The sequence below is a fragment of the Saimiri boliviensis genome, chromosome 3 (assembly GCF_048565385.1).
Source record: "Saimiri boliviensis isolate mSaiBol1 chromosome 3, mSaiBol1.pri, whole genome shotgun sequence".
NCBI lineage: Eukaryota > Metazoa > Chordata > Mammalia > Primates > Cebidae > Saimiri > Saimiri boliviensis.
In genome coordinates, this window is record NC_133451.1 from 91,120,368 (window position 1) to 91,133,503 (window position 13,136).

Below are 13,136 nucleotides of genomic sequence, written 5' to 3' on the forward strand. Positions count from 1 at the left end.
TATGTTGATTCTACCCATTCATGAACATGGGATGTGTTTCAATTTGTTTGTGTCGTCTGTGATTTCTTTCTGCATTGTCTTATAGTGTTCTTGTGGAGGTTTTTTACATCCTTGGTTAGGCATATTCCTAAGTATTTTATTTTACTTTTTGCAGGTATCATGAAAGGGATTGAGTTCTTGATTTGATTATCAGCTTGGTTGCTGTTGGTGCATAGCAGAGTTACTAGTTTGTGTACATTAATTTTTGTGTTCTCTCTCTCTCTCTCTCTCTCTCTCTCTCTCTCTCTCTCTCTCTCTTGCCTGGTTTCTCTGGCTATGACTTCCAGTACTATATTGAATAGAAGTGGGTAAGAGTGGACATCCTTGTCTTATTCCAGTTTTCAAGGAGAGTTTTTCAGTTTTTCCTCATTCAGTATAATACTGGCTTTGGGTTTGTTGTAGATGGCTTTTATTACATTAAGATATGTCCTTTCTATGCCAATTTTGCTGAGGATTTTAATCATAAAGGGATACTGAATTTTTTCAAAATTTTTTGAGTCTATTTTGTGATATAAAAGGAATTCTGTATGTATTATTGGCATATGTATATTAAACAATCCCTGTACCCCTGGTATGAAACCCATTTGATTATGGTGGATTATCTTTTTGTAATGACATTCAGTTTCTCTTTGCTAGTGTTTTGCTGAGGATTTTTGTATCAGTGTTCAGGGATACTGGACCGTAGTTTTCTTTTTTTTGTTATGTTCTTCTCTGGTTTTGGTACTAGAGTGATACTGACTTCATAGAATGATTTAGGGAGGATTCCCTCTTTCTCTGTCTTTGAGTAATATCAATAGGATGTTACCACTCTCCTTTGGATGTCTGATAGTATTCATCTGTGAATTGTCTGGTTCTGGACATTTTTGCTGGCAATTTTTTAATTATTTTAATCTCACTGCTTGGTTTTGGTCTGTTGAGCGATTCTGTATCTTCCTGGTTTAATGTAGAAGGGTTGTAGATTTCCAGAAACTTACCCATCTCCTCTAGGTCTTCTAGTTTATGTGCATAAGGGTGTTCGTAATAGCCTTGAATTATCTTTTGTATTTCTGTGTATTAATTGTAATACCTCTTGTTTCATTTCTAATTTAGCTTGTTTTCTTGGTTAATCTCACTAGTGGTCTATCAATTTTATTTATCTTTTCAAAGAACCAGCTTACTGTTTCATTTATCTTTTGTATTTTTTGTTGTTGTTTCATTTAGTTCTGCTCTGACACTGGTTATTTATTTTCTCTGCTGGGTTTGGGTTTGGGTTTGGATTGTTCTTGTTTCTCCAGTTCTGTGAGGTGTGACCTTATATTGTCTGCACTGTGTCTGACTTTTTGAGGTTAGTATTTAATGCTGTGAACTTTCTTCTTAGCACTGCTTTTGATGTCTCCCTGAAATCTTAATAAGTTGTGTGACTATTATTCAGTTCAAAGAATTTTTAAATTTCCACGTTGATTTCATTGTTGACCCAATGGTCATTCAGGAGCAGGTTATTTAATATCCATGTATTTGCATGGTTTTGAAGGTTCATTTTGGAATTGATTTTCAGCTTTATTTCACTGTGGTCTGACAGAGTACTTGATGTAATTTCAGTTTTCTTCAATTTACTGAGACTTGTTTTGTGGCCTATTGTATGGTCTATCTTGGAGAATGTTCCATGTATTGATGAATAGAATGTATATTCTGCAGTTGTTGGGTAAGAAGTTGTATAAATATCTTAAGTTCCTTTGATGTACAGTGTAGTTTAATTCCATTGTATCTCTGTTGACTTTGTCTTGATGACCTGTCTAGTGCTGTCAGTGATATATTAAAGTCTCCTGCTATTATTATGGTGCAGTCTATCTTGTTTCTTAGATCTAGTAGTAATTGATTTATAAATCTGGTAGTTCCAGTGTTACAAGTGCATATATATTTAGGATTGTGATTTTTCGTATTGGACTAGTTCTTTTATCATTATATAATGTCCGTCTTTGTCTTTTTTAACTGCTGTTGCTTTAAAGTTTACTTTGTCTGCTGTAAGAATAGCCATTCTTGCTCAGTTTTGGTGTCCATTTATGTGGAATGTCTTTTTCTGCCCCACCCCACCCCCACCCCCCCATCTTAAGTTTGTTTGAGTCCTTATGTATGAGGTGAATCTCCTGAAGACAGCAATAACTTGGTTGGTGAATTCTTATCCATTCTGCCAGTATTTTAAGTGAAGCATTTAGGTCATTTTCACTCAATGTTAGTATTGAGATGTGAGATACCATTCTAGTCACTGTGCTGTCTGTTGCCTGAATACCTTGGTTTTTTGCACTGTGGTATTGTTATGTAGGGTCCTGTAAGAGGCTTTAAGGAGGTTCTATTGGTGTATTTTGATTATTTGTTTCAAGATTTAGGGGTCCTTTTAGTAGTTCATGTATTGGCTTGATAGTGGCAAATTCTCTCAGCATTTGTCTGAAAAAAGATGTTTTCCTTCATTTATGAAGCTTAGTTTCACTGGATACAAAATTCTTGACTGATAATTGTTTTGTTTAAGGAGGCTGAAGATAGAGCCCCAATCCCTTCTAGCTTGTAGGGTTACTGCTGAGAAATTTGCTGTTAAGTTGATAGGTTTTCCTTTATAGGTTACTCATGCTTTGCCTCATAGCTCTTAAGATTCTTTCATCTTGACTTTAGATAACCTGATGACTAGGTACCTATGTGGTGATCTTTTTGCGATGAATTGCCGAAGTGTTCTTTGTGTTTCTTGTATTTGGCTGTCTAGATCTCTAGCAAGGCTGGGGAGTTTTCCTCAGTTATCCCCTCAAATATGTTTACCAAAGTTTTAGATTTCTCTTCTTTCTTGGGAATACCAATTATTCTTAGATTTGGACATTGAACATAGTACCAAACTTCTTGGCGGCCTCATTCATTTTTAATTCCTCTTTGTCTTTAATGCATTGGGCTAATCCATAAGCCTGTCATCAAGCTCTAAAGTTTTCTGCTTGTTCGATTCTATTGTTGGTACTTTCCAGTGCTGTTTGCATTTCCCTCAATGAGTCCTTGATTTTCAGAAGTTGTGATTTTTTTTTTTAAATTATGCTATCTATTTCACTACTAACCCTTTCATATCTGGTATCATGTTTTTGATTCCTTTAAGTTGGACTTCATTTTTCTCTGGTGCCTCCTTTATTAGCTTAATAATTGACCTTCTGAATTCTTCTGGCAATTCAGAGACTTCATCTTGTTTTGTATCCATTGCTGATGAGCTGGTATGATCTTTTGCATGTGTTAAAGAACCTTGTTTTGTCATATTACCAGAACTGTTTTTCCAGTTCTCACTTGGGTAGTCTTATGTCAGAGGGAAGAGCTGGGATTCAAGGACTGTTGTTGAGGTACATCCCATGGTATGCTCCCTTGATGTGGGAGTTCTCCTCCTTCCCCTAGGAATGGGTCTTCCTGAGAGCTGAACTATCGTGATTGTTTTTGCTCTTATGAGTTACTGAGCCCCAGGGTGGTACTGGGGAGTGTCTGCAAAGAGTCCTGTGATGTAATTCATCTTCAGGTCTTGCAACCATGGATACCAGCACCTGTTCTGGTGGAGGTAGCATGGGGGTAAAGTGGATTCTGTGAGGGTCCTCAGTTCTGTTTTTATTTAGTGTGCTGCTTTTCTGTTGGTTGGCCTCCAGCCAGGAGGTGGCACTTTTAGCAGTGCATCAGCTATGGAGGATGCAAACTAGCCTTAGGGATATCTGATTAAGTATAGTTTCTCAGGTGGTGGACAGTGTCATAGAGCTCCTAAGAGATTATGACCTTTGTCTTCACTTCCCAGGGTGGGTAGAGAGTTAGGGATAGGTATATCTGGCTCAGCTTCTCCTTGGGTGGGGCTTGCTGTGGCTGCTGTTGGGGATGGGGATGTGCTTCCCAGTCCAATGGAGTTATATTTCCAGGTGGATTATGGCTGCCTCTGCTGAGCCATACAGGTTGCTACAGAAGTTAGAGAAAGCTGGCAGTCATGGGCCTCCGCGACCTCCCACATAGGCCACAGTCCTAAAGGTTGGTCTCACTCCCACCATCTCCCCCAACTCCCGCAACAGCACTGAGTTTATTTCTAGGCAGCTGGTGACCAGGGCTGAGAACTTGCCCAAGCACATGAGCCTCTGTGTTGAGAAAACAAGCATACTCAATTTTTCAGCATTTCAGATAGCCTGCAGTGGTGATCCAGTTCCTTCAGAGGGTCTCTCAGATTTCCTGGTATGTTCCTGCAGTAGTTGTTGGAGCAAAAGTTCATGTTGTGAGTCTTCACATGCTGCTCTGTCTGATTAGGAGCTGCAGGCTAGTCCTGCTTCCTATTTGCCATCTTCCCAAAATCTTGTTCATTCTTTGTTGTGCTTCTAAATTTAGTTATTTAAAGTGTATTCTTTACAAGTTTTAGACATTTGTTTCACTCTCAGTGCATGGATTTATGACTGTCCATGAGTTACTTGATATGGATATGAAAATTGTTGTTATACTGTGCCACTTTAAACCCTGAATCGGTTATACGTGAAATAGATCTTACCAAATCCTCTCTGCTTAGTGTGCATTTTAGACAGCTATTGTGTGATATAAGTTGGTCTTAATAGTTAAGTTCATGAATATTCTGAAAAGATTTGTTGGAAAGGATACCTACAAATTTCCACAAGTGAGTCTTTAAAAGTAGATTATCAAATCAATGCTGAGAAAGTGCTGTTACTTTGTTGACTTAATGGCATAGGCAATATACTTTTTTAAAAAGTGCATAATGAGGGAACATTGAATTAGGTTTCCAAAGTTCCAGTTCAGAATGCTGATATTTAATCATCATTTCTTTAAGCAAAGTCTTCTCTCTGCATGTATGTGTGTGTCTCTGTCTTGCAATCATTCATCCTCAAAGTGAATAATTAATCAATATCTGTCAAAAGGCCCCAGTCATTAAAAAATTAAGCACCTACTATATAGTAGGCATTTACTGTCCGCAAGGAGGAAACATAGTAAAATCAAAAGTTAGAATACACTGTAACACATGCCACAGTAGTTAGATTCAGTGGTTGTATTTTACTTCTTTTCCTCACCCTTAGTGTATAACTTGTACCTGATAATAGTGTTTAACTTGGTAACATTTTTTTTCTCATTTGTGAGACATGATAACCATGACACAAATTTTATTGCTGCTTGCTTTTGTTTATAGAAGGACAGCGGATGTGCAGTATCTCTTTAGATTTAAAGCCCTGCTCTTACCTAATGTGAAGAATGATTCTATTGTACTGGAAACTACTTTGTGTGAAAGGCCTTTGTGTTAAAGGATTTAATAGGACTTTAAAGAGTATGCTACATTTTTTTAGTGGTTGGATGCTTCATAATTATATTAGGAAAACAGAGATGTAAATTATATTTTTAGAAGTGATAGCTCAGAATGCTTCACAAGTTAGCTGTTACTTAGGAGAAAAGTGAAAGATGAGCTTACACTTAGGGATACACAAGTCTAGGATAAACATTTTGAAAATTATTTTTAAGTGAACAGTAATACTTATTATGATAAGGTAACATACAGATAAACAGTTACCTTAACTATAGAAAAACAATTTATATGGACTTGTGCAGTGATAGCTATGGTATTTAAAATGATTTGTTTTCCAAATACTACTGGAAACAGGAGTGACTTGTAAGATACTTTTGAAGATAACTTATGTCACTGGTTTTGCTAAAGGAACACAATATTATTTATTTCTTTGAATCCATAAATTCTATTAAATATTTTAATAAAATGCTTTTACTTTGCTTCTCAGGCTGATTTGTCCAAAGAAAGAAAAAAAGTCTGTAATCATTTCTATAGTGGTGGTGAATATTTTTTGAACAGAGATTACTATTATAGTAATATATGCTTTGCTTTTCTTCTCAAATTTGATAATGTAATTTCTAGTATAGAGGCTGTGTTTATGCCTTGCCAACGATTCTCAATAAAATATGAGTAAAAACCTGTGTTATAGACAATTCAAACAGCATGGGGGGATGGAAGGAAGGGAACAGAAGAAAAGCACTGTGGCTCTGACACACAAGTAGGTAATTTGCTTTGAGTTGTAATTGTGTTCTTATTTATTGCATCAAATTTGTTGAATGTTTGTATTTCAATTTATTGAATTATTGAATGTTTGAGCATTTACTAGCTTAGTGTGGATAGGAAGCCAGCTTTCACTCATAGTTCACTGCAAATAGGTGCCACATAGTTTCTAAGCCTTAGTTTTCTAGTATATGATATTCCTAGTATATGAATACAAGGCTTGGTTTAGCTGTTCTCTAAGATGCCTTCTTCTAAGTCTTAAGCATATGTGATTGACTTATATTTCAAAAGCCCATATTTACTCAGGAATTAGAATCAAATACTCTTTGAGCTTTGCAATTTAGGGATGGGATGTACTATACCTTCATATTATTGAAGGTCTGAACATTTAGATTTGTAATCCTAATGTTCAGTTTTCTGAGACATCATCCACATTGAAATTTCCCAGTAATTTAGATAGATAACTTATCTATGTTATGGAAAACAAAAAATTCAGGAGTTAGATTTCTAAATGAGATTTGACCAATGTTCTTGGCTGGTTTATCTAACTAGTTGCTCTGTTGGTATGACAGTTTTCTGGCTAAGGACAGTGGCTCACGCCTGTAATCCCAGCACATTGGTAGGCCAAGGTGGGTGGATTGCCAGGTCAGGAGATCAAGACCATCCTGGCCAACATGGTGAAACCCCATCTCTACTAAAATACAAAAAGTTAGCTGGGCATGGTGGTGCACGCCTGTAGTCCCAGCTACTTGGGAGGCTGAGGCAGGGGAATCACTTGAACCCAGGAGGTGGAGGTTGCAGTGAGTCAAGATTATGCCACTGCATGCCAGCCTAGCAACAGAGTGAAACTCTATCTAAAAAAGAATGTTCTGTGATTTGGTGAGTTGATTAGCATAGGGTCATGTTTTCCATCTTTATAACAATACAGTAAGTGGATAAAACTGTTTTGTTTCATTTTAGTATGGATTTCCTCAAAATTTTTCAAAATTATGAACATAATATATCTGATGTCTTACTATATAATTTGTGTGTGTATATATAAACCATAAGAAATTACAAATATAAAGTTGTATCATCTTATATGATTCAGCAACAGTTATAAAGATATAACCGTAGTTTCAGTTCTTATATTTGGAAAATGAAAATCTTTGATTTTGTAACATAACTAACTTCATTCCTTTGTGAGTCTCTTCTTTTGTTGATCTTTGAGCTATACTTCTTATAGCTCAACAGTACAGTTTGGTAGCTACTAGCCAAATTTAGCTACTGAGCAATTGAAATGTGGCTAGTCTGAATTGAGATGTAACTGTAAACTAGAAAACACTTAGATTTTGAAGATACATTATGAAGAAGATAATATAAAATATTCTGTTAATAATTTATTGATTTACATGTCAATAATATTTTATATATTTAATTGAATAAAATATCACTAAAATTAATTTTTCACCTGTTCTTTTTTAATGTGGCTATTTGTAAATTTAAATTACACATGTGGCTCACATTTATGGCTCACACATTTCTCTTGGACCTCTTCTAGAGGCTGGTTATATAAGGAGTCAGATTCTTTATATTCTTTTTTTCATTTCTTTTCATTCCTGTGTTCGAAAGTTAGAAAGTATTCTAAAGCTATTTATTTATATGTTCCAACAGTTAGGTGACATCTGTTTTATGCAGTGTAGATGTATGCATAATGGAAGTTATGTTTGGCCATCACTCGACTACTTTTTGTAATGTTGAATTACATTGGTGTGCTCTAGAATAGGGGGAATGAGGCAAATAGAAACACAAATCAAGAATGAAAAAAGGGAATATGCCTCTGGACTATAGGACTGCCGTTAACAAAGACCCTAGTACTATATTCAGGAATTACATATTGTGATCTAGAATTATACCATATGGTTTTCTTTGATAATAGCTGACCTTGAAACCCAGTGTAAAAAGTTATAGTGATTTTTTAACCTGAGGTACAAAAATGTATAGAATATCACTTAGTTTCTATTTTTTTCTCTTACATAGAACTGTCATTTGTGAAAGAGAGAGTGAAAGTTTTCACATCATAGACTCCTAGGACACAGGGAAGTTCTGTAAGCTCCTGTATGATGCCAATGAGAATAATCTTATTTTGCTTAAAAAGTGATTGTCTCTTTTCCCCATCCCACCACCATTTCCATGTTTATTTATTTTGTTTTGTTTTGTTTTCCAAAAAGACGTATTTAATGTCCTGCTTAGGTTTATTTTCTATTTATTCATGAAATAAAGAATAACACTGTCATGTTTTGTATTTTAAATTGTAAGGTACATTTCTTTTTTCTTTTATTTTTAATTTAACTCTTTGTTTTACAGATGAGGGCAGAAGTGCAGTTGACCAAGCAGGTGGTGCACAGATTGTAATTGACCATTTAAGGTCACTGTGCAGTATAACAGATCCCGCCAATGAGAAGCTCTTGACTGTCTTTTGTGGCATGCTGATGAACTATAGCAATGAGAATGGTAAACAAAACTGAAAACTTGCTTTGTCTCTGGGGGAAAAATTTAAAATCTTTACTATAGTGCAAAACAAAATATTTGAAAAATGAACAAAGAATTCATAAGTGGCATATAAAATTAATAATTAGCCAACATTAAATTTCAGTGTTTCAAAAATGCAAAATGGTTAATTTACTAAATGGGACTAATATTTGAAGGGCTGCCAGTGTTGATCAGTATCAAAAACAAAAACTTCACAGCCCTATGGTATGATTTAAGCATTCTTACTATGAACATTTTAAAAATAAACAATATTAAAATAGTTTTATGTTCATTATATATATACACCAGGAGTAGCTTTAAAATATGAACACTGTTTACAGAAGTAAAATTATTTTATCTAGATGCCAGGTTTACTTTGAATAATCTTTTTAAAACTAGTAAAATTTGCCTTTAGAAATGAGTTCAGAGGAATTGCAGAGATCAGAGATCTCATTTTAGAAATTTAATAAATTATTGTAAACAGCAGTTTTTTTCTCTGTAAAACGTTTTTAGACCCTAGCAACAAATGACATGTCAATAATTTTCAGATAGCCTATATGGTTGTTAATTAAATGAAAATAAGTCTATGATATTAAGGCTTCATAATACTTTTGTGTCACAAAATCCATTTGTTTATCATCTTATATGAATCACTGTGAATCAGACATTCAAATTTTGGTATGTTCTTGGTATGTAACACAAATAAGGTTTTTCTGTGGTTCATTTCATAATGGCATTTTAAGTTGTGATATTTTGGCAGAGACATTTTATTTGCATATTGGACATACAGTATTATTCTTTCATGTGTTCTAGAAACACATGGCCCTTTTGGCATATTTTTTATTTTATTTTTCACATTGGATAGTGTGGGTCCAAGTAAATATTATCAGTAATTTTTAAAAAAAGATAAACCTTGACAATAAATGGATACAGACATTGGCCCTTGATGTTAGTGACAACAGTGAATGGTGGGGACTGTGGTAAATTGAAGAGCCTGTGTCCTGTTGAAAGAGGAAAACCTCTACTCTTCCCTCGCCAGTTGTTTCTGTATGACGGTTTAGCCAAATACTGCCCAGTCTTTTTTTATTTTAGGGGTGGAAGGTCGGGGAGAAAGCCTGAAATATCTAGCTTTTTAGATAACATCTGAGTTTTAAATGTTGGATTACATATTTTTAATACTATAGAAGCTAAACAGAAAGTATCTTCAGGTCTCATCCTGTCTTCGGGCTACCAGTTTTAAGCCTTTGAATTAAAATTATCTATAATAATAGAGGTTAAAAGAGTTTTTATTGATCAAATGGCTTATCTACTAAACTTGAGCTAATAGTAAATGGTAGTCTTCATAGGATAAGTTACATCTATTTTTCCTCCCTTCTGGTGGAATCAATTTTGAAGAAAAAATTCCCTAAATATAAACATGAGACATAGAAAGGACAGAGCCTGAGTAATCCACAACATAAATACATATTTCCTAAATAATTAAAATTTAACCATAATACACAGGTATCTGAATTGCATTAAGAAATCATTGTTCAGATTTTCATATTGTTATCTTTGCTTTTAACTGCATTTGGGCTTGGACATTTGAGAAAGTAGTAAGAGTACTAAATGGGAAAAGGTTTTAGAAATATAAATGAAATAAATTTTATGAAGTTACTCCAGTTTTGGATGTAACAGTCTTATTATGCATCTAAACTAGTCATTAGTTATTTGAGGAAGCTGTTAAAAATCTGTATAGAAGTATTAATATATCAGATGGCTGGTCTTCAAAAGGATCACGAATTCCAATCCAAAGCAGACAGTGACTGAGTCCCTATTATAGAGTATCCCAGTGTATAGAGAAGTGTTTGGAGATTATGATTAACAGCATGTGGAGTGCACAGTCAAAATGTATTTTATATATATATATATATATATGTAATTTTGAAGAGTAGGCTTTTTCTAGAGTTCAGGCATTCCCAAGAAATAACAGACTTTAGAAAGCTATATTAACTTTTCTCTGAATATTATTGGACAAATTGTCTTTTTCTTTCATTATTTCAAAAGCTGCAGTTTGAATGCAGCTTTTAAAACTTACCAAATAAAATAGACATAATCTTGAGTATTTTTAAGAAACAAATGCAAAATTTGTAACTATATCCTCTTTCCTCTATATCCTTTTTACATTTTGTCTGTCATGAGTGTCTTAGTTTGTGAAGTGATTCTTTTTCTTCTAATGTGCTTTCACTGAAATTATATCCTTTTGTGTTTGTTTGGCATAATTATTAAAGCATCTGTGTTATTGTGTCCATTATTTGACTTCTCTTTTCCTTAAAATTTATGTTTAAAGACTTAAATATTACATCATCTTTACCGACTTCACATTGTTTGCTGTTGATCATGTGCCCCTAGATAAATAACAGCTTTTTGAAACTCAGGAGGCACTTTCTATTAGCACTAAGTTTCTATATATATATATATAATGTAGAACGTCAGTATACAAGCCTCTGCTACTTGAGTCAAATATTTGAGTGACAAATAGCTTTTTTCTGCTCTAGCAGAAAAATTAACTGCCCTTGGACCCAACAACTTAAGCCTTATCTGTAGTTAGGAAGTTATTCTTTAGTTGTGTATATAAAATGTTTAAAGTATGCTGATTTTTAAAAGTACTGAGAGGTCACAAAGATCCACCAAAATAATTTCCCTGAAGAGAATATTTTCAAATTATTTATTAATCCTAAAATTGAATTATACCAGTCCTAAAACTGAAACTTAGAATGTCTTGATTCAGATGTTTCCTGCTCATATAGTAATAGAGCATATCCACTTTTTAAACCCACTAAGTAAGGAATAAAACAAGTTTCCTAAACACACGCAAGTCAAAATATGTTATGAAAATACTTAGTAATTTTTGTACTATTTGCTAAAGCTGTATATAATTCATAATTTATCATTTCTAAAAGTTTTAAACTAGCTCAAGACTATACTTTTAAGCTAGGAGCTGGATAAATGCTTTCGTTTGCCTATTGGTGAAGCAGTTAAAACTTTTAATACTCAGGTAAGTGTAAAATAATCTTAATAGCAAAAGTTATAGTTGTTTAGCCAGATAAGCTTATCAATAATATTATATAAATAAAACGATATTTAAATAAGAGAAAACTTCATCCATTTTGGAAAAAATTATACATGTTTTTCACATGGCATAAAAGCACTCTTCGATTCTGTAGCTCAGGAAAATAGCCTGAATATTTAGCAATTGTGGCTGTAGAAAAGCATGTTGACAGTTTTACATTGAGTTTGAGAGACTATGTTGAACTTGCTATATATTTTTTTCATTTAGTTACAAATTTAGTTACTTTATAATCCAAGGAACTCAAACCTTTAATTGTAGGTATTTTAATCTCATTAGTTTCTTAAGTTATCTGTTTCCTTACTTTGGTTACCCAATGCCAAAACATTGCAGTGATGACTGAAAATTTTGTTCAGTCATCCAGCTGTTTTCAGATATAACACTGTTTTAGCACATAGGAGTTTGGACAATATTCATTGATCAACTTTTCTGGATACTTAGTATTGTCTAAAATTTTCATTAAAAAATTCAGTACTTGGAAGAGAAACATGTTATTGGAATACATTTGCTTCATTAAATAAGTTAGAAGCATTACAAACTCTTTTCCACTATATTAGTTGATGTTCCTTATCTATATATGGTACATGGTGGCAGCAGAAAGGGACATTGAAAACATGCTGGTAGTAACAAGTACCAGATCTGTAATTAAAAATTTCCCATAGGTGATCCACAAACTTGTTGAGTCTGCATATGTACACTTGAAAGTTAACTGCACCTTTGAATCGAAACAAACCAGTGATCTAAAGCAAAGTACAAAAGACCACAACACCCCTTTTGTTGAGGAATCTGTTAGTAGTCACCGTTGTTGTAAGTAGACGTAATTAATCAATAAATATCTCATGGAAAGTGTAACTGAAGTCTAATTTTTTTCTTAGTACAGTTGTGCTAGAGAGACAAAGAGGGAAAATTCTGTTATAACTCTAAAGAAAGTGATAAATGATAAGCATTAATTAAGGTTACTTATTTTAAATAAGCTATGCTATAAAAGAGAAAACTAGAGCCAATTGAAATTTGCCATCAGGAAAGGAAAAATTAGTTTTTTCTATAATTATTAACATAGTCTATAGCTTCTTCATCTGACCTGTATTTTACATACACATGTGTGATATGTCTATATATGATTTCTACAAATAGAGCTGATTTTTCCCTAATGTTTTAATTACTCATTATTGAATAATTTCTTTTTTTGTAGTTCCTGAAATCTCTCTGAATACCTACATGATAATCTTACATTTATTTATTGCATGGACTGATGATAATTAAGCTATGGTTGAAGGGAGGCTATGTATATAGTTAAGGAAATAGAACACCTGTGGTATATTACTGAAGCATGACAACTGAATTTAAATACTAACCTCATTATTTAAATTCACTCATTTAAAAAAGGTCTTTATTTCTTCTCCCCTAATTAAAGATTATTTAATGTGTAATTAATGTTAGCTGCTACTTTCA

General features: G+C 33.7%; 1 protein-coding gene across 6 annotated transcripts in view; it reads left to right on the plus strand.

Moving 5' to 3' along the window:
- RAP1GDS1 (Rap1 GTPase-GDP dissociation stimulator 1) overlaps positions 1-13,136 on the plus strand; it is a 191,143-nt gene that overhangs the window by 123,585 nt on the left and 54,422 nt on the right. For 5 of the 6 annotated variants that reach the window (XM_003929532.4, XM_010340132.3, XM_010340131.3 and 2 more), the window contains one exon: positions 8,411-8,557. The exons of the other annotated variant lie outside the window; for it this stretch is intronic. In XM_003929532.4, the coding sequence (XP_003929581.1) occupies positions 8,411-8,557 (147 nt within the window). The remainder of the gene's footprint in view (positions 1-8,410; positions 8,558-13,136) is intronic. 6 annotated transcript variants of the gene reach the window in all.